This window comes from Egretta garzetta, unplaced genomic scaffold (genome assembly GCF_000687185.1).
Source record: "Egretta garzetta isolate BGI_Z169 unplaced genomic scaffold, ASM68718v1 scaffold536, whole genome shotgun sequence".
NCBI lineage: Eukaryota > Metazoa > Chordata > Aves > Pelecaniformes > Ardeidae > Egretta > Egretta garzetta.
The window spans coordinates 1,211,703-1,233,587 of NW_009260068.1; the positions used below are offsets into that span (position 1 = coordinate 1,211,703).

Consider the following 21,885-nt stretch of genomic DNA (forward strand, 5'->3'; position numbering starts at 1 on the left):
TGCAGGCTATTACACAGCTAGGGGAGCACGCTTGCAACAAAACATTTATGTCGGAGCGATATTAATATCATGCAAGCACAGGGAAAAACTCACGTATTTCAGCCTGAAGGCTGCGGACAGACACCAAACGTCTCCGAGCGATGCTATACGTTACATCTCCCTCGCTCTGCAGCCTTGCTTGCAAGCTGTTTTCACCGCTCTTGCACATCCACGAGAGCGCCGCCGCCGAGCCTCAAAGCACGTAGAGGCCACCGATAGCTCTGCTGCTAGCCTCGCGTTCACAATTTCACTCCCATTTTGATAGCAGCAAGCCGTGTTTTTAGTTTATGGAGGTGGTGGGGCTTGTAAGTGCAGACAAAAATAAACTCATGTTCACAAGCTCATAGCAACCAGCGATGCAAAAGTTTTATTGAGGCTGCTCTCAAAACATTCAGTCCTACGCAGCCTATGAATGAAAACACAGCCCCTCTCCTCCTTGTTGAGGAATGTTATAGCAAGGAACCCGAGCCTCCCGACACGGCGTTTCAGTTTGCAGACGGGCGAAAATGGGAAATACAAGCTACAGACTCTTGTGACATCTAATAAAGTATTTTCTTCCTCGTTTCTCCAAGACCATTTATGAAGCAGAAATAGATTTAAAGACTCACTTGCCCCTCCGCCGACTAATTTTGGTATGCATTTAGAACATCTATGCCAGTACTGAACATCCTCCACCATCGCCATCCTTTTGCTTGGCAAACACAGCCACAGAACCTGCGGCACGATCCTGTTTATTAAGTTAACAGAGCCGACTCTCAAGCACTTTGCTTCCGCCCCCAGAGGTGTTTCTGCAGTCCACCACCAGGCAGAAAACTCTGGATTTTCCACCCAGTCTCAGGGAGAGGAAAAACCACGTTCATTGCTCCAGGTCTGTGCCGCTCTTGCTATAATCACCGCTGGAGCTGACAATCACACACCACTGTTTTGAAGGGCTTTTTATCCTATAGTTACAGGTTTTCGGGAATGATGTACAGACAGAAGTATAATGGAGAAGATGCTATAGGGACCCCCACGACACCCGCCCTACCTGAGCAGGGACTCTCGCGCGCTAGGTAACATACCTCAGGGCTATGCTGCTCCTTCCCCACAGGCAAACTGAGATGGGATCGGCGTACTCCACCAGTATCCGGAGAAAAGCATTTTCCCTTACAGAGTAGAGCTGAACCGATAATGCCACTGCAGAAAGATTTCAAACATGCCAAAGGGCGGAAAAAAAAAAACCCAAACCACCCAGCCAACATATTTTCTAGAGATCTTGCAGGATTTTGAAAGTGCTTCAGGGTTTTTTTTTTGTTTTTTTTTTGCTCAGCTCCAAACTCTGATGAGCAGGCAGAAAGCCTCTTTTTGTTCCCATCTTTCTTTTTCCTCTTTGTTCCCATCTCCTATGACTATTTTTATACCACACTATTTCCTAGCTTTGCTGTACCAGAAGCTTGCGCTGTTTTATTATCTCATCAGGGCATCTGTATTTCAGACAAGCAGCAGTCTCCAAATTTATCTCACTCCCTGTTGTGAGGCTTAACTAACCTCAGTTCCCCAACGTTGGGCAGAAGATACATGAAAGCATCCACCCGGTGGATAAGGAATTGGCCTGATGGTCGCATTCAATGAGCTGCAATCAACGGCTCCATGTCCAAGTGCAGACCAGTGACGACCAGCATCATTCTATGATCACTTCTAGTATTAAAGCTATCTTTTTCTAAAAGAAGATGAGAGGGTAGACATGCTCCAACAGGTCCACGTCCTTCTCGTGCTGAGGGCTCCAAAGCTGGACGCAGGGCTCCAGGGGAGGTCTCACCAGAGCAGAGCAGAGGGGCAGAATCACCTCCCTCGACACTGGCCACGCTTCTCCTGATGCAGCCCAGGACAGGGTTGGCTTCTGGGCTGCCAGCACCCATGGCCGGCTCATGTCCAGCTTTTCATCCACCCGCCCCCCCAAGTCCCTCTCGGCAGGGCTGCTCTCCATCCTTTCTTCCCCCAGCCTGTATTGATACAGGGTGTTACACCCACCCAGGTGCAGGACCTTGCACTTGGCCTTGTTGAACCTCAAGAGGTTCACACAGGCCCACCTCTCCAGCCTGTCCAGGTCTCTTTGGATGACATCCCATCCTTCTGGCATATCAACTGCATCACTCAGCTTGGTGTCATCTGCAAACTTGCTGAGGGTGCACTTCATGGGAAAGGGCAGGGGGAATTCAGGTATGGATTTCCAGAATACTCCAAGTCATCATCAGGGCTTCATTTACCTGAGCGAGTATATTTAAATGCCACATGGTCATCCTGTAGTGTTTATATACCTCTTCTACTCTCGAGGAGATTGAAATTTCTCCAACATTCCCCCATTGCAAATCGGCAGCTTTCTAATGCCAAACTACAGGGCGCAGAGGGAGATGGAGATCGGGACTCCACACACGCAGCAGCAGGTTCGTCACCTTCCTGCGCCAGTGCAGCCGTCTCAACCACAGCAAGTTTGTTTAGCTCCATACCAACAAAATTCAGAAGTCAAAAAAAAAACCAAAACAAACAAAAAAAACACCAACCCAAAAAGGCAAAAGTTTTCTCTGTCTTTAAAATAATCCCCAAAAAGCCATTTGGTCAAAGGTCAGGTAATCGGGATGATAGGAACGAGATGACTATGGGCTATCTTGGAGGATTAAGCACGGCCAGGCTTCTCCTAACTCCTTAGGTAGTGACGAACTATCTCCTGAAGCTGCCACTATTCTTTCAATCCAATCCAGGTCAGCTATAGCTTGGACGTGAAATTTTCTTTGGTAGGCAGATCAGGAAAAAAAAAAAAAAAGGAACAAGCTGCTTTTTTTCAAGCATTATTTCTAGCATCTTTTTACTATGGCTTTAAACGGAGTATCAAAGATACCAAAATATTTCAATCAATAGCTGTGAAAAAGAACATAGCATTCTGCGATACAGCTAAAAGAGAAGAACAAAAGCACAAATTTCTTTGGGAATATTTACAAGAGAAATCTGTCCCAACAGATCTCCACACGCATAAGTATTCCAGGCAATTAAACCTTCTTGTTAACCAAGTTGTAAGCTAAGTTAACTTAGACAACACTGCTATAACACCCGATTGGAACAAGAGTTTTTACATTCGCCGTTACAGAGAGCCTATCCATAGCTTAAGTCTCTCTTGCAGGAAGCTCCTTCAGTTTGACTCCCCAACAAGCATGCAAGTCAAACCAGAGGCATTTCACGCAAATTAATGCCAGCTGCAGTTAGCTGTCTTAGACATTATAAATGAAATAATTCTCAATGCCTTACAAGTGACCTTATAGACTTCCAGCCCTCTATAGAAAGGGCTAAGTTTAATGCTAGTGACTCGCATTAAGAATGTAACCATCCCCACGTGAGATTTTGCTTTCACTTAAAGATGGCTTAACAGATAGGCAGCAAAAAGAGAATATACTCAAGAGAGAAAAATTACTGCTTTATAGCTGTAGTCTCTCATCTCAGCCAAATTTGAAGGATCAGCTCCAGAATGCTAGTGACTCACATTAAGAATGTAACCATCCCCACGTGAGATTTTGCTTTCGCTTAAAGATGGCTTAACAGATATGCAGCAAAAAGAGAATATATTCAAGAGAAAAAATACTGCTTTATAGCTGTAGTCTTTCATCTCAGCCAAATTTGAAGGATCAGCTCCAGGGAAGGAAAAAAAAAAAAAAAAAATAGTGTTCAGCAGCTTTCCTCCTGCGTACATCCACAGTTGTCCGTACCATACCGCCTTTATCCTTCTAGGAAGAGACACCCTATCCGCTTCACGTGCTCCGAATGACTTGCACATGCACCAGAACTGGTTTCCATTAGACCTGCTCCAAAAGCGCATTAAGCATTTGCTCTGTGCAAGCTGCATCGGCGTCACTGCAGACCGTGCCAAGGCACTTCCCACCGCTGCACTGGCAACCCCTTGGGGCACCCTGGGACCTGGTACTCTTCACATCAGCCCCCCCCCCCAAAACACAGCAGTGCCAAAACAACAGCTTTTAAGATACTTATAAAACAAACTACTTAGAACAGCAAACACAAGAACATACCCCGAATGATTTTGGTGTGGGTTTGTAGGCAAGTTTTAGTAGCATACTTGGCTAACATAGCACGTTCACATTAAAACCACCTCAGCTTAATTGTCCCATCTTGTGATACCCTAGGGATGACTTTCAGAAAACAAAATTATCTTCTTTTCATGAGTTTATGTAGGGCAACTTCACAGCATATGAAATGATCCCGTTATGCTGGCTACAGTGTAGTCAACATCTTTAGTTCCTCTGCAAAGACCTAGGTTTTAAGGCAATTTTTTCCGATTCATACAGGAGCGTTAACTTTCAGATCAGATGGTAAAGCAATAGTTTTCAGTTCTTGTACTAGCACAAAGAAAATACTAAAGCCAACGATTCCCACACCATCTACTTCTTCCTCATTACCACTGAGCATCACCCCTATGATGAACGTCTGAGGGAGCTGGGCTTGTTTAGCCTGGAGAAGAGAGGACTGAGAGGGGACCTCATCAACACCTACAAGTATCTCAAGGGTGGGTGTCACGAGGATGGAGCCAGACTCTTCTCAGTGGTGCCCAGCAGCAGGACAAGGGGCAATGGGCACAAACTGAAGCAGAATAGGTTCCAGCTGAACATGAGGAAGAACTTCTTGACTTTGAGGGTGATGGAGCCCTGTCCCAGGCTGCCCAGGGGGGCTGTGGAGTCTCCTTCCCTGGAGATATTCAACCCCAGCCTGGATGATGTCCTGTGCCCCCTGCTCTGGGTGAGCCTGCTTGAGCAGGGGGGTGGCACTGGGTGATCTCCCAAGGTCTCTTCCAACCCTTGCCATTCTGTGATCCTGTGTAATACCCACCAATTAGGCAGTTATACCCTGGGCCATCAGCAGCTCAGTGGAGTCCCAGTGCTCCGTGGCTACCATGTCTTTTCCTCCCTTTAAGAGAAAGCTATCCCTTTTTCTGAGGCTGTCTGACCAAGAGGAAAACTGTTCAGTGCCAAGTGACCTCTGGAAAGCTTAAGAAGATGGTCTTGACTTTGGTGGAGATGCACTTCAACCCTGGAAAACACCAAGTCTTCTCAACACTTATTAAAATAGACGGAAAATGAGAACACACACACATTGCATGACCATGCCCTAAAGCCAAGGGATTTTAGATTGCTCATCTTACTTGGATATTAATTTTGGGGGGAGGTAATGTCTATTTGTGCAGTTGAACCTGCCACCAAGAATCTAGCCACTATCTTATTTCCACTGCTTACATACAAAAACCTCTGAAAGGACAGTGGAAATTCATTTATGGCAGTAAGTTGTTCTCATAAACACTTGGGAAGCAAAATCTTAGGCCAGGACTATTTTGTTAAGCAAACAGCTGATGTCACACTCTCCTCCAAAAAGATTTGTTCCCTGTTTGCTGAAGGACTGACTCGGTGTTGGAAAAAAATAACACGTTGATGCCAGTTTTTGAGTTGATGAATTTGAAGAGTGCTTGACTGCATTATCAACAGCTCCAAGCATTTTTGTACCTTCAGTCTCAATTTAAGATGACACAGGCAGGTTAAAAATTATCTTTTGTGAACTCATTTCCCCGTTTTTATAACGCCTATGATAGCTATTCACCCAGGTCCTGTTATGTTGCATTGGGCCAAGCAAAGGTCATTCCTTTGTCTTGCTCTACTCTCCCCGTCTTCACATCGGCCATGGAATACAAGGATCCCTACTTTTACGTACACAGCAACATGTATATGTATACATTATGGACAGTAAACTGCAAGCCACATTAGATAGCACGGTTTTCTCCTAGGCAAGACCTGTCATTATGTGAGCAATAGTTCTTTCTCCAGCTCGCTTTCTTAGACCATTTGATCACCCTAATGGTCTCATATTATGAGGCAGTGTCAGCAAAATAGCAATTTTCGTTTTCTTTTCATTAAAGCTTAGAAAGCCATCCAAGTCCTTTCCACGTGATACTCTTCGGCTCCCTGGTGGCTCAGCTGAATACTGAAAGCCAAGCTGAAAACTATCTAGTACCACTGAAAAAGTTCCCATCAGAAGGCATTCCCAGTTTCCAGAATGACTCACCCAGCACTCTTCAAGCACGCTGCTAGCACGGAAAAGCCAGCCACGGTCCAAGACAAACTCCTATAGGGTCAAAGACGCTAGAAGCCAAATTTCTATGCTGGGCAGCTGCCTGCCCAGTCAAATAATGATATTTTTAATTTTAACATACTCTATTATATCTTTTATTACAGTCACCTTTCTCCCTCTGCAAGGGTTCCTATGACGCTATTTGTCCCAGCTAGCCACCTCCTCCTGAGCAGGACGATACTTCTCCAGAGACAGCCTTTTAAAGAGAATTTTTAAAAATTCTATACAGTAAGTGCCGATAGCAAGGAACGCTCCAGAGTAGCAGCATATGGCAAAACATAAAGGCAGCAATTAGCCCATCAGCTTTATCTTTTATCTAAGCAGCTTATAAAGAAGCAAGTCTTTACGTCTCATCTCACAGCAACCAGGACAGGTTATCAGATCCATTGTATTCTGGGCCAGACAGGATAAAAAGCCCTGTCCTGAAAAGCCCCCACTTTCGAGCTATAGCCAAATTCCAATATAGCTTCCAAAATACGTACCATGCTTATTTATTCTAAATACACTTGATGGAGCTCACTTCAGGTAAGCTGCTCCTGTCAAGCCTGTAAATTAAGGAATCTACAAATCAGATGACAAGCAGCATTAGCGCCGTCCTCACTCGGTATGTCTTTAAGTAGGAGAGTTGTGTCATGCTTTAATCATTTTTACTGCAGCTGCCGAAGTAGGAAACTAATGTTTTAAGAGTCAGAAATATTTCCATATGCAATTTGTGAACCCTAGGGTTTAGAGAAACAAACGGCATGTAACAAAACTTAGAATGAGCATATTTGGAAACAGTACCAACATTTCATTTTGTATTTGGAGCTCTGAAAGGTTACCCTTACTGTGGTGGTGGTGTTGCTTTAAGACAGAAATAGAAAAACAGGCCTGATTACGCATTTTCTTCAATAAATAATGCAGAATGCCTACACAGTTCTGTGAACAGAGATTCAAACCCAGGTCACTTAGGTAAGCATCCCACCTACTACAGATACACTATAGAAACAGCTCTTCCAGCAAATCCTGCTTTGCAGAACTGCGTCCCAGTAAATCTTAACTTTACCTTACCATCGTGACTATCAGCATTTATAATTAATGACATGCAAAAAGAACTTACTATGCAAGTCATCATAGAAAAAAATTGATAGCATATGTTTTGGTAAGCAGAGCACATCAATTCCACTGTTAGCAGAACTGATTGCATTTTTGGTTTTACTATGTCCACTTTTACGTACCTATGCATAAAATAAATATTTGCCCAGTAATAAAGCTGCAGAGAATTATAAATTTGGGCTGTAGGAGGAGAAAGCAAGATATTTTTCCAGGGGAAGGGGGACAATATGCCTCTGAAGGATTCATGAGCCTGTTACACATGGAGCCAGAGCTGCTGCTCTGCTAGCCTTGCTACCCCACATCCTCAGGGGAGACAGAGGATTACTGCAGGATGTTTTCATGAGCTAAATATTAGTCAACATCAGTATTTAACAGCTCTAACACGTGAAATCAATAGCTCGACCTCTGTTCTAAGCCACGTGGGTCTTGCACGCCGTCAGGTGCGCAAGCTGAAACCCCCACATTTCCACCGAGCCGCTTGCACCAATTCAAGCACGCACCCAACGTGCAGCATTTCCATTGCTTCCCTCTGCACGGCGAGCACAGGAGGGTACATGAACACCCTTTGCTGCTAAATCGGCTGGAAAGGCATCTTGCCCCGGCGTGTCGATAGGCAAGGCAAGCAAACGGCTAGACCAGTACAGTGAGGCATCTATTTTTACTGACAAACTCTTCTTCATTAACTACACGTTAAACACGAAGCATTTCCCTCTCTGCCGTCTAGGAGAAACAGCCAAAACGGAGAGCAGGCAGACTTCCAGCAGCACCATTTCAGTGACCAAAGACTTCTTGCTAGGTATCCTCAAGCCACACAGAGCCAAAAATATAATGCATGAAGCCCGTCTTCGCAGCATTTATGGGCACACAGCTAAAACACTCCCTCCACGACGCTGCATGCAATAGCTTTAGGAGAGAGAAACAGCACCGCAGGGTTTTTTGTCCGGTTACGGACACCATAGGAAGGGCATGGCAAGACCAGGTTGGACAGGGCTGTGAGCAACCTGATCTGGTTAGCAGTGTCCCTGCTCCCTGCAGGGGGGTTGGGCTGGGTGACCTCTAGGAGTCCCTTCCAACCCAAAACATTCTAGGATTCTATGAAAGCAGTTTTCTGTTTGGTTAACCACCATCTCATACCCTTAAAATTTAAAAATCCAGTGATGCCTTCTTTTAACAGGACTCAAGCTTTATTTTAAGTAATGCTCAGGTTATTTGTTTCCTCCTAATTTCATGGTAGAATCCCCAGGTCCTCTTTTTCTTTTAAATGATTCTTTATAGCCTCAGCTGTTCTGGGTAGTAGCATATAGACCAAGGTGTTGAATAAAAATAATATGACAAAAAAAATCAGATTTGCTAAACCCCATGACTTTTAGGGCACCACCATGAAAAACAAGTCATCTCCCTTTTTCCTCTCAGATTCCGGCACTTTTAGATCTCCATTTCAGGCAGACTTGGTACCTCAACTGACCTGCAGTTTCAAGAGTGACAAATTTATTCCAAAACAGTTCAGGTTTCCAAGATCCCAGCTAATTAGATTTTTATTTTTTTTTACTTCCCCTACACAGAAAAAGGCTTTCTTCTTGCCTCTCAGGAGTAACAGATCACATCTAGATTTGTCCCCGGGAGTATTATTCAGCGTACGCTTGCTTCAAAGCAGTAGAGATGATGAAATAGCGAGATGCATTACAGAAAAGGCAACTGATATCAGAACTGGACAGCAAACCAATTGTGAGAAACACAGGAGAGTCTCATATCAGTTCAGGAGCCAAAGGCAATCAAAACCGTGGCTTGGGGGCGATGCAAACAGCTGCTAACCTGGATTTGAAGTTTTGGATGCAGTACCTGAAGCTGGAAAGGTTTTGTACCTTCTTCACTCCAGGATGCCAAATGGTTTCTTAACAACAAACTCTGAAAGCAGGAGACAAAATAACTGATACACTGAAGGCATTTCTACGGCTTGTCCGTTTTCTCATAGCGTGCAGAGCCCTGCAAAGGAACTAGATACATTAAGGTCTCAATTTGCCACACAGCTGAATGCTATAACAGACCTTTAACAGAATATTAACTCACAGGGTACTGTTATTTGTTCCTCAGCATTCCACATCACAATTCATGGTTTTCAGGGTGCAATGTATTATTACCGTATTCAGCGTAATCAAAGCCTCGTGGTCTGTCGCAAACCTGTACCACCATTTTTTTTATACAAATAGGGAGCCAGTCGGTAGACAATCTGTTGACCCGAGCGAAACATTCTGGTTCCTAGTGTTTTGCCTCATTTTTTAATGGGAAATTTTTGTTTTCAACAGCTGCGGGCATTTTTCACAGGATTAGAACGTTACATGCTTTATTTCAGAAAGCATCACACTAAACTAGCCACTGCACATTCAGCAATGCCACAATATCTTAATTTTTGTTCACGCCTGCTGACGCAGCAACAGATGGGGGGCAGTGCCCAGGCAACATTATCTACTGCTACTTGCACAATCCAACGTCGCTCCCAGAGCCCAGTGAGCCTCCGGAACGCCTGCCAGCACAGTGCGTTATTCATCAGAAGACAGAACTTCTTACAGCTACATTCTCTGAACAACCAAAATTCCTTGCACACAACTCTTCGGATCTTTTGCTAGATGATTTTAAGTCAAGATTTACAAAATTGTGAAGCTTAGGTAAAAATACTTATTATGTACAGTATTGCATAAGAAAAGCCACAAGAAAGTCTCTAAAATACTTATTATGTATTGCATAATGAAACAGTATTGCATAAGAAAAGCCACAAGAAAGTCTAGTATTCACAAAAACCAGTAAAGCGTCAAGAAAGCAGTTTAAGAGATGAAACAGAAACATTCCCTAGATGTGCACCAAAGGATGCACAGGTGAAAAAACAGTTCCCCATTGCTATGCCAGTGAGTTCTGCATGGTCATTTTTAAAATGCATAAAAGCTTACCGATTCAATTCCTCTGCGGAACCTCTGACTTTCCACCGATAACTCATTAATAAACAAGACCTTGACGATATTGCTTCGCATCCCCATGCTTTTCCTGCAGGAAGACAAACAAGCTTCCAAGGGATTGCAGGTCTCCTGTGTCAACCAGAAGCAAAGTCTAGAGACTAAAGAGTCGGCTATCGACTCTGAAGTACGGCTCATCATAAGTCATCTGGGAAAAAAAAACTTCACAGCAGAAGGACTGGGCAAACCTCAAGGAAGGCAAAAAGCCTTTCCCACCCTTTTAATCTGTGCATGGAAGGGCAAAATGACTTCAGAATCCTGTTAGATTACAAAACTAAAAGATAAAGAAGTTTCTCCAAGTATGGGTTATATACACTCAATTTAGAAAAGTGTGTGTTACCAGCTGAACAAAATTCCTTTCTCTCTTCAGGAGAAGAGAATGAAGTTACTCACCGCTGCTCACAAAACAGGAATAAGAATGTTCTCTACTTTTTGGGAAATCCTGTCTGACTTCTCACCACTTACCTCAATGTTCCAAGCTTTGAAATCATTTAAGTCTGAATTAGGGACTACTACCATATGGGGGGAGGAATAAACAATAAAAGCAACGGAGAGCAGCACTTGAAAAAGCTGCCACCTCTCACGAACACAAGACACGCCAACAGTTAGACGGAGAGGAAGGAAACAGAAGTGTTCTCTCTTGCAAAGATAAACCCTTTCTCCAAAAAGCAATACATGCTTGCTCTCTAATCAAGAGGGCAACCGTACAGGGGAACAGAAGGATGGAAACAGCGGTTACAGTCTGAACAAGAATTTAGCCTAGCACAACAGGTATAATACCCAAAGGCTAAGTAGAAGTATCTGCGTTAAGGTACTTGCCAAGCAGCAACATAAATAAAAACCTTAAGAGACTATAGAGGTACAGCTGAGAAGAAAGGTAGGGGGTCAGGGCTACTCCCAATACACAGAGGTTTCAACACGGATGGGCCAAACCTGCACCCACGCCATGATGCTGAGCCCAATGTTGCTCCGCCAAAGCAAGCCAGCACGCCAAAGGCTGCCCTGCAAACCTCTTGGGTAGGAACCCATGTGAGGCTGCCTGCTGCCGCCAACATGCCTCTGACCGAATGCCTTAACATGCCCCTCAACATTCAATTCTGGCACAGAGAAAAAAAAAAAAAAAAAAAGAGATGAGATATAATCAGCTATTTCTGCATGTTCCTAGAAATATCCCAACGTCACGTATTACACCAAAGCTTTCAAGGCAGCCAGTGGAAGATGCAGTTCCAGGAGAGTTCAAAGCCTCAGTTCATGAGTCTTCCTTTAAAGATCAGAGATATTTACTGTTGATAACAGAGCAGCATTAAAGTGCCAACGCTCATCTCAGGCAACACTCAAGGATCCTTCATCATTTCAAATTAGATTAGTGCCGCATGATTGACTCCAACTTTTAAGATGCTGAAATTCATGACGACTCTTACAGCATTCTACTGGAAATATTGACCTTGTTTCTCTCCCTACGACCCTTCCTCAGGAGAACTGTTTATTTAATTTCAGAACTGGCATGAAACAAGAAGCTTCTCCAGTCTTCAGTGTTGACAGGAACTCTGTTTCTCTAAACAAGCCTACCATATAAGGGCTCATTACATGACATAACGGCGCACTATCAAATGACCCAGCAGGCATCAGGTTGTGCAGGTGTTTCCATCCTGTTTAGACAGGTGGAAGCAGAGCAACATTAAGATATTTCAGTGCGATTAGACTAGGTCCCACTGCCAACAAGAACTAGAAGGCATCACATCAGAGAAGTAGTGATGACCTGGAAGGAGAGAAGGAGAAAGACATCGCTATTATCATATCCAATACAAAGGCCGTAGGAACACAGGTCAGGGAAAATCATCACTGAGGGACAAGGCCATCAATGGGTGGGACTGGCAGAACAGCACGTGCCACCCACAGCAGCCTCTTCCCAGAACTGCATCCCTTCTCCAGAAAAGCAATGCCCAAGGGATGGACAGTTCCTCAGAGGAACTCATCATAGCATCTGGCTAGCAAGTTTCTGAACTTCATCTGACTTATTGACCTGCTGAGAGCACTATTCCTTGGCAAGTTTTTGCTTATGAAGAGATCATGCGAGAGCCAAACAAACCAGTCTCAATCCTTGAAGATGACTAATCCCCATTTTCAATATAGGAAAGACAACTCCTGTCACAGCATAGAGACCAAAGAGACCAGGATTTACTTCAATGCCGTAGTCATTATTTGGCACAGCTATAAAGAAACAATAAAGATTGCTATTAAAACTAAGGCACGCTGGCACAGCGCAGACAATTGAGAGGTTTCTGGTCCTGCTATCATGGTGAAGTAAACAGACTAAGAGGTTTGAGAGTTATTGAAATACGCATATTGAAGATAACTAACTGTACATTTTGCTGCATGGAGTTACCAACATGAGCGCTTTCCACTTGCCAAAGCATTCTCACATAAAGAGCACTATGAGATTTTGCAAATAACTATTACTATGAGATGAAACTGGCTTTGGCTCCTTTCCTCCTACCTGAGCACACACATGTATCACCAACTTCTACCGTAATTTGCACGGAGCAAAACACTTCAAAGGACTTAAACAGCAGCCCAGGAGAATCTTCTTGTGAGGAAATGAAGTGGAAGACATTACTAACATAACTCTAACCTAAGGAGCACAGAAAGTGAGAATGAAAAGGAAAGAAAACAGCAGGGTGATACCATTCATGGCCAAATATTATTTATCGCCCTGCAGGCACCTTGCCTCTGCACAGCGCTTCTCAGCAGCCATCGATCACACCAGTTCCCCTGCTCTCTTTGGCCACAATCATGAGGGTCCATCCTAGCCAGGAAGGGACAGGCTCAGCAACCGTTTGCTGCTTCATCGAGAGCCTAAGCAACAACAGAAATGAGTGGATCAAGTTAGACTTTTTTTTTCCCCCCCCCGATAAAGTCTCTTAAAAGATAGGCAGTGCTGCAAGTCACTGAAGACTAGACGTTCAACTTCCACGAGCATAAAGCCTCATTAGCTCCGCGTCTCCCTCCCTCGCACGCTAACATGCAAAGGGATAAACTGCTCCAAGACAGGAAGATGCAACTTGCACAAAGGCCGGAGGACAGCGGTTTGCTAAGGTGGGGCTTACCGATTAGTAGATGTTCTAGAGCACTACCTAAAGCATGTATGTCGTTTCAGGCCATTCATAACATCTGGAAAGAGTCTCCCCACAGCCAGAAAAGTCATATGCCAATGTCTTTTTGATTCAAAGCTCAGCCATCAACTACACTTCTAATAGACAATGCTGTATCTCTATAAAAACCTCAATATCCAAGACTGCAGAGTAAGTCAGCATTTAGCTCCGCAACCCCAGGGCAAGTATATTCCAGCTAGTGAAACCCCTGACGAGTTAGTTTTGGTTAAAAAAAAAAAAAAATTAAGCCTGATATCATCCTAGGGTTTTCCACATGAAGACACAAGCAAGAAAGCTAAATGAAATTATGGTCATTTTGGTTCAGAGCGCCTTAATTGAAGAATGGCATCAGGCTTAGTATCACTGAAAATTCCAGAGGCTTAAATTCTTGTTCTGACACCACAGTCTAATCCTTGCTCAAAATTAATTCAAAGTTACCTTTCACCAAGCAGCTCATTAGAGACAAGTACTTAGATGACCAGAAAACGTGAAACCCACTTTGCTATACAGAATAGGAACAGGATGCTGCAGAACTGAATTGAATCTCATCTTCAGGAGGGTTTTCCTGCAGGAAACAGAAGCTCATGTTGCACGATTAGTCATGCCAAGAGAAGCACAGAACAGTTACCTCTACACTACTGAAAGGGAAAGCCCCAGCTACAGACGGACAGTCCTGCAGGCTCTCTTGGAGAGGAAAAAGCCTTCTGCTCAGCAAAGAGGAGAAAATAGGATTTTTAAAACCCTTTGGATATATCTGAACCATTAACAATATTATTTCCTCTGATCGGATACCATTTAATAGACAGGTTTTTCCTTGCCTCCTCTTTTTTTTTTTTTCTAGTAGACATTCACGTGGCACAAGAAGCACCCCAAATGCCAGGCAAATTACCATTCAGAATGCTCTGTGCGTGTGTGTATATATATATATACACACATAAAGCTTGCTATTTTGAAATGAGGGCTATAAACTTGCAAGCACCTTTGCAACCATCATTATCAGCTCAGAAAAAAAAAAAGAATTCCCTTTACTGGGAGCTTATGTTAAGGCGAATTTGTCCCAAGGGAAAGCAAGAGTAGGTTTTGGTAGGTCTTCTAATATTTGTTTTCTTAATCATCCGAGTGTTTCGGAGGCTTTACGGAAAAGACACTGCATTCATTTTCAAGTGTTGCAGCCCTCCGCCTACCATGGGAAGAAAGAGTACACAACAACTTAAAAATCACTTCAAGCTCAAACGCCTAAAGACAACACTGAATACATCCACGCTGCTGTTTTATCAAGCCTCAGGTCTCCCCACTGCCCATCTTCTCTTCTGCTTCTCTCCGTTACCACAAAGGAAAGGGAAATAACTCCCTCCAAAGCAAGGAGATTGGATCTGTCAGAGCTCCTAATGATATTCAGATACCTTCCAGGCTAGAGTCCTCATAAAGTCATCTCGCAGCCATGGGGGGCAGGGAGGGGAATAATATACCCAATTAATACCTTCGTACTTGTTTGGTCCTACTTAAAAGTGTAGTTGACTTCCCAATTACCTAATGCATTACGCCTAAAGGTGCCCAAAGCACTAACACTTACCATCTCCCTCGATCTTTTTCTGCAGTGCATTTATTTTGGCAGCTCCATCCATTTACACCAGTGGTCTTAGTTTTACAGTTTTGGGGTAAGGGCTGCGTTTTTCTGAGTGGGGGGAATTAAAAGAGACTTAAGGCCCCCATATTCCCATTTTAAGGCTCATTCTGTTGGAGTGGGGTTAGGGCTTGCAGTGGGGTTAGGGTTTGCAGTTGGCAATACTGCGAAGATCTTTCACTGCGGGAGGCAGAGTTTATGTTAGTTTAGAACTAGTGGGCCATTGCAATCAGTAATTGCCTGCAACACCAGCCTCCCTTCAATAGAGGCTGCCTCTGCCAGGAATACAAATGCAGGTTTTAAACAAACAAGCACTTTGATCCCTGTTTCAGATACAGCCATCACACGTGCGCTGAAGTGGAGATACCAATAGCAACAATTCCAGCGCGTAACATTTCAATCCTACAACCCAAGCCAGTGCTTTCTGCAAAGTTGAACTCAGCCAAACATTTGCCAAGCACTGGAGAGAGAGAAGGGAGGAGAAGGGGGGAGGAAAAAAAAAAAAAAAAAAACAACCAAAAAAAAAACCCCACCACCACACAAAAGGAAGCATATATATTCCTTTTAAACTTAACTTCCTTGCACGTGGGACACCATAACCTACTGGAGTTTGTCACATGCATGGAGAGGGGCTGCTGGTCTCGCACCAAAGGATGGGGCTAAGAGCTCAAGGTCGAGCTCAGGTCTAGTAGGGGAAGAGCAGATGCATGGCAGAAATCCAGGGCACAAGAGACTCGCATAAGTCCCTTTTTGCCAAGCCTGGCCCGGTGAGCCCCAGGATTGAAGAGTGCCACCACTACTTAGCCAGAAAATTCTCAACTCAAGTTGCTCACAAAGTGGAGGAGCTCATTGCTGGCCTTGACTTCCAGCTTTTGACAGTTCAAAAAAACTCCCAAACAGGATAGTCAAGTAAGGCTGAGCAGACAATCACAGGAAATTAATTTTATATTCTGCTAGAGGGAACGAAGCAGCTTCTTTCCAGCTGAGAGCATATAATTATTTGGCACCAACTGGCTACATCTCAGAAGCTACGACACCAGCTGAACAGTCCCTTTTAGTAGGGTAAGCTTATTTTTCCTTTGTCTCAAACTCTGTTGGTTTTCCAATTCTACCAACTGCCTGAAAAAATATAAGCTGCTGGGAGGATTTGGGGCCACAACAACCAACACAACATTCTCTTCTGTACAATTTTGCAATACACCGATTACAGTCAGGCCAGGCAAGCCACCAAGGACACAGTAGGGCAAGAACCACAGCGCAGCCCAGACTGGAAGGGACCTTGTAGACCCCCAAAGCTATTTTTCTGTTTTATTCCAGCATTAACATCAAGCGTAATGGCTCAAAATACATCTAGCAGACTCTGAAAGGAAGAATATTTGTCCTTATCTGAGGATATGAAAAGCAGATGGTGACCACAGCTTTTATCTCCCAAAAGCAGTACGACTAAGCTGAAGACCCAAAGCACCCCGCTCTTCATTGTGCGGTGACGCTCAGTTGAATCTACACTTAACTGCTTCGATAAAAATATTGTTACGCTGTAGTAGGAGGGATTTTCCCTTTTTTTAATAAATGCATCGAGGTGTTTAGAAGAGATTTCTTATCAAGGCCTATCCAAACTACTACAGTTGACTCAACTGCTAGGCCTGACATGGCCAATGACAGCCATGTCTTATTAGTCCACCTATTGATACTGTTTTTGGGACAAATTTCAAGCAAAATTCTGTCACTAAACATGTTTCTTTTCAAGATGGGGACTCAAATAAGGTTTCCTGTCCAACATATTTAGAGATGTCATTGTTTTTCCAAGCTGTCTCTAATGAGTAATTTGAGGGGGAGGCTGTTTTTGTTTTGTTTTTAGAACCAGCACTAGTTACGGCCTCTCTATAAAGGGGAAAGAGGAATTCAGAGTAAGTAGCTCGGGTGCCAATATTTCAAAAATAACCAACTTGCATAATCTCAAAAACATTCATATGGAAGCTCTCCTTCAGAAAAAGGCTTTTGATGATCGCTGTGGTTTTGACAGCAAGATCCTTATATGGATTCAAACCACACAAAAAAATTTATGCAGAGTGGCAATTGTAACGCCAATCACTTGAACATGTTGAATGAACGGAGGACAGAACCGAAAGATTTGGGGAGGCCTTGGGATCGCTAACCTTTCAAGCTTCATACCAGAGATACCAGGCAATTTTGGCAGAGCTATTGTTTTTACTTAGACACACATAGTTTTTGTAAGAACAAGCTCCATGCCAAACAAGCTTCCAGGCAGGGATGTGCCCAGCACCCAGGAGATCAGCAAGGAGTGACCAAGATGAGAGGTCTCCGCTGTTCTTCAGAAGTGGGACACCAACCTCCAGACACACGGACTGCAGCACACATGTTTCCTGAGTATTTATAATGGAAGCAAGATAAAGAAGTGTCATTTCTAAGAAGTGACATTAGTGCAAACAGAGCACTACATCAACGGGAATGCTTATCACAAAGTTCACCAGGCTGCATGGTTCCTTGACGGTTTGACAGGGGGCTTGAACTCTTCACCTATTAAAGCCACTCAGCACATACATCTGCATCTAATCTTTCCTCTCCCCTAAAGCCTCATATCACGACAGGCAAGACGGGTCCCCCCCATACCTTTACGCGGCTAAGGACCAACATACATACACCATGCAGTGTTAAGGGGAATGATGCTTCTGGCAGTAAGACAGCGTCCCCAATATTTCCATTCCTCTGCAGCTCTATGAGGAAAACAGGAGCCGAAGACTTGGTGTATTTATTGCATACCAGTTCTGCTTCCCAAACCTCTAAGGAGAAAACTGGCAGGAGAACAGAAGAGCACAGGCACCATTAAAACACCCGATGTGACCATACAATTACATACTGTAGTCACTTGTACGCCCCAAACAGTCCTCACGATGGGAAATAAAACAGCATTCCCCTTGTTCCGAAGGGCTCGGAGCTCCCATGCCAGACATGGTGTAACCCAGCTATCCAGCACAGGGCTCCTGTAAGGAACACCGAGGAAAAATGAAATCTCAATATATGTCTGGACAGGCTCTTAACACCAGCTAGCAGGAACGTATTAGAGCAATGTTACTCATTCTATAGTCAGTGGAACGCTTCCGATCCAGGGGAAAGTGAAAAGCAGGCCACTGGAGTATTACAGAAGACCACCCCCACAATTTCCCCATGACGCAGCAGCATCCCAGTAGGTATAGCTTGAGCCCATCAAAGTGTCTAGCTTTACTAGATCGACAGTCTATCAAGCAAAACAATTTGCTTGAGCAATGCAGTCAAGATGGTTTAAGGCCAACTTTGCGGTATTGGTAAGAAACAAGATTATCCACACATCTCACCTGCTCCTTTCTTCAAAAAAAAAAATAGATTATATGGTCCTTCAACTTCCATGGAAGGCTAATGGAAGACAACATTCAAGCAGCAAAGACAACCCAAAACCTCAAGAAAGGAACCGACACACAGTCACCGCATCTTGCCCATGGAAGACAAACCAGTGTCCAAACGCCCTAGCAGTCCCCTACCAAACACAGGGCTAAAAACAGTGAGGGGGAGTAGAAACAGCAAGCTAAATATTTGGACAGACTTCTGAAAAGCCAATAAAGGACCACAAACTGCCTTAGAAAAAAGCTGCAGCTTTCATTTTAAACCAAGAATATACGTTCATTATAATTTTAAACACTTCGTAGGAAGGGGACACATAACTCATTAAGCGGTCAAGAAGTAGATAACAAAAATCTGTATTCAGACTGACAATCTTTTGCTGGAGTTCTGCGTTTCCATTACATTTTTGTGCAACACTACATTAAGCCCTACCGAACACCAGAGCAAGGCATGCAATAATTCATTTTACTTGTCGACAGTTACATTTGGACATTACCCTATCTTGCTAAAATGAGAAATGTAGTAATTTGCATTTCCTTTGTCACCTGTTATTTCAGAGACGAAGCATTAAGCGGGATTAAATTATGTCATTTTTGCTAAAAGTAACATCATTATTATAGCCACAGGGATTCACAGAGGAAATCCATTCTCCACAGGATTTTCTGTGAAAATGATGTTAAGCATTTAAAAATTATTTGTAATACGTAGGTGTTTCACATAAACTTCCATGCTCGGGTACCAAATTTGAATTGGAGAGCTCCACCAGCACTCAGCAGTAAAACCTGAAAAAGCCTCTCTGCTTGTCTTTTGGGAAAATATTTTTAAGTATGGCAACCTAATGCTGCAAGAGACTTCATCTGTCTCTCAAAAAGATGTCTAAGAGTAACACTTGCCCTTTGCTTCCCTCCCCAGCCTGAAGACCACGTCAGTTTAGGAGCTTTTAGGAGCAGTGGAGGACAGAGAGAGAAGAGCTGGATCCACAAGGTTAGCGTCAACGGCATCCTCAAGGCTGCAAGCATCTGCAATGTTCTTGGAAGTGCCAGGCCTTTTATTTACAGCCGCTGCAGGAAGTCTGGAGAGGGACAGCAGAAATACTGAAATTTCTACCTCAGAAACCCAAATAGCAGATGACTGACAGCAAAAGGCAAAAATTTGTCAGGGGCCTCTTCCATCAATAATCAAGGAACAAAAGTGAGGGGGTGTAAGCAGCTGTGGTTCAGGTACTATTAGTGCTATCATGTCAGTACAACTTTTCCGTCTCTTAGATGACTTTATTATGCAGAAGTCTGGATCCATCTGTTCCCATTAGAGCGTAAAATGGCTCGGTGTGACCCCTCTACAGCCCTTTATTGCAATGAACATCTGTTCTTCCTCTACTCAGCCTTCCCATCGCCCCAGAACAGTAACACACCCCCCCGCAATGCTAGCAATAAAATATATATATCAAAAGAAGAAAAACACTTTCCAGCTGGCAACTATAGCCTTATCATTTAGTCCCCATGAAGTTCTAGGAAAAGCACATAAAGCACAAGTGTTTGAAATAGCTTTCCTATTTCAAAGGTGCTACAAAAAAAATCCCTCTCCCACACAACTCTTCTGGCTACCGCAGAATCCTGCTAAACCTGAATTAGACTGCAATTTGCAGACAGCTGTAGAGCACTGACAGGTCCTGCACCGCTCCCAGGTTGCTGCATCAGCTCGCAAGAGCCCTCTCCAGCAAGCAGGTCTGTCTTTGCTCCTTGAGGACGCCTCTCGGAGCATCCAGTGGATTGACAGCTTGCCCAACAGCTTGGTTCCTTCCAGTATTTATTGCCCATCACAACATCCTCAGACATACCACCTTGCCATTAACCAATTCCAAAAAACCTGGAGAAATCTGAAGAGGGAGGAAAAACAAAAAATATCTGGGAAAGGACACGTCCCACTGATACAGGGGACAAATAGGCAGGCAAATAACCCAACCAGAAGCATCAGCTTGGCTGGTCAAAAATCTGCTACAGCCAGGACATCCATAGCACTGCTTACTCTCCAATTCTCTGTGATTTTTTTAAGCTCTAAATAACACTCAGTCCCTAGATAAATTATGAAGCTGCAGAATTCATATTCCATGTACAACCCTATGTCCAACATCATCTGGCTTAGCATTCATGAGGGACAGATTTGTTTGAACAGAGCCAGGTCCATGCGCTTCACTTGTCACAGTCTGCAAACTAAGCTTTGCACTAAGAGTTGAAGGTGGCTCTGGCCAAGTCATGACCCTCACCCAAGTAGGGCATCTCTACCAGTAAAATTCATCAAAAAGATTATATTAACAGTAGGGGAGAAAAATTAATAACAACACTGGAAAACAGTAATCATGGTCAAGTATTACTAAAATCGCACCAAACCTCTTACCCAACCCATATTTTTGATCCTGTCATTTCAGAAACCCCTCCACCGTAGCTTTTATAGACCTCGCTAGAACTGCCAACAAAAGCTGGAGGCAAGAGCCTATATGGAAAAGCTTCTCTCAACTCATGTCTTCAATACCTACAATCCCTCCATCTGCACAAAGTACACAAGGGGAAGCACCACGAGCTAACATCAACCTGGGAAAAAAAACCCCAAACCCACAAAGGTCTAAACAGCCTCACGCTATTTACATACACGCAAATCCCATCGATAAAGGTCTCTGTTTGCTCTTGGTAAAAGAATAGGGCTATAGAGAGATGAGGCAGGACACGTCCTGCCTGCTTACCCAATCCCAGCCAGTAGCCCTAAGACTAAGAAATCCATTGCCATTACACTTATTTTTATACATGCTTTCAGGGGCAGAAAATAAAAGAGACCAGACAATGCCTTCCAGGCACTAACACCCTGAGCAAGATGAGCAAGATTAGCAAGATCCACTGATACCACCAGTTCTCTCATGCCAACAAATAATTTACTGTGGTGTGCTCATAATGAGTGCACAACCACAAGTGTTTACCATCGCCTTCCTCGGTATGTTTATCTGAGGACAAGTTTGGCATTGAAATTTTTAAAAGAAGGGAGGGAGGGAGGCGAGTTCAATCAGCCATAAAACAGGTATTTAGAATTTGTTGTCCAGAGCATGGCTGCCAAGCTCATGTCTGCATTTAGCATTAAAATCTCACAGCAACACCAAATGGGTCCTTTGCATGTGAAGTTCCAGATCAGGTTCTTGCAAGTTTAGCCTTGAAGGAAATGAACTCGGGGGAGCCTGGAGGAACTAAGTGAACTTATTCAAAAGCCACTCCATCTGCTTCTTGCTAAAAAAAATTTCCCTCTCAAGCTATTAGTATGTGAACTGTGTTTATCACCTGAGAAGTCACAACAAGTTTTGCTTCAATTTTCAACAGGACTGGTACAGCTGGGGAGAAAAAAAAATAAAATAAAAATCAAAACACCCAACGCAGGC

The 21,885-nt window shown here is 43.7% G+C and overlaps 1 protein-coding gene across 1 annotated transcript in view; it reads right to left on the bottom strand.

The window, feature by feature from the left end:
• MCU (mitochondrial calcium uniporter) overlaps positions 1-21,885 on the bottom strand; it is a 103,741-nt gene that overhangs the window by 49,464 nt on the left and 32,392 nt on the right. The window contains 1 exon segment of the mRNA XM_035896677.1: positions 11,239-11,366. Within this exon segment, the coding sequence (XP_035752570.1) occupies positions 11,239-11,366 (128 nt within the window).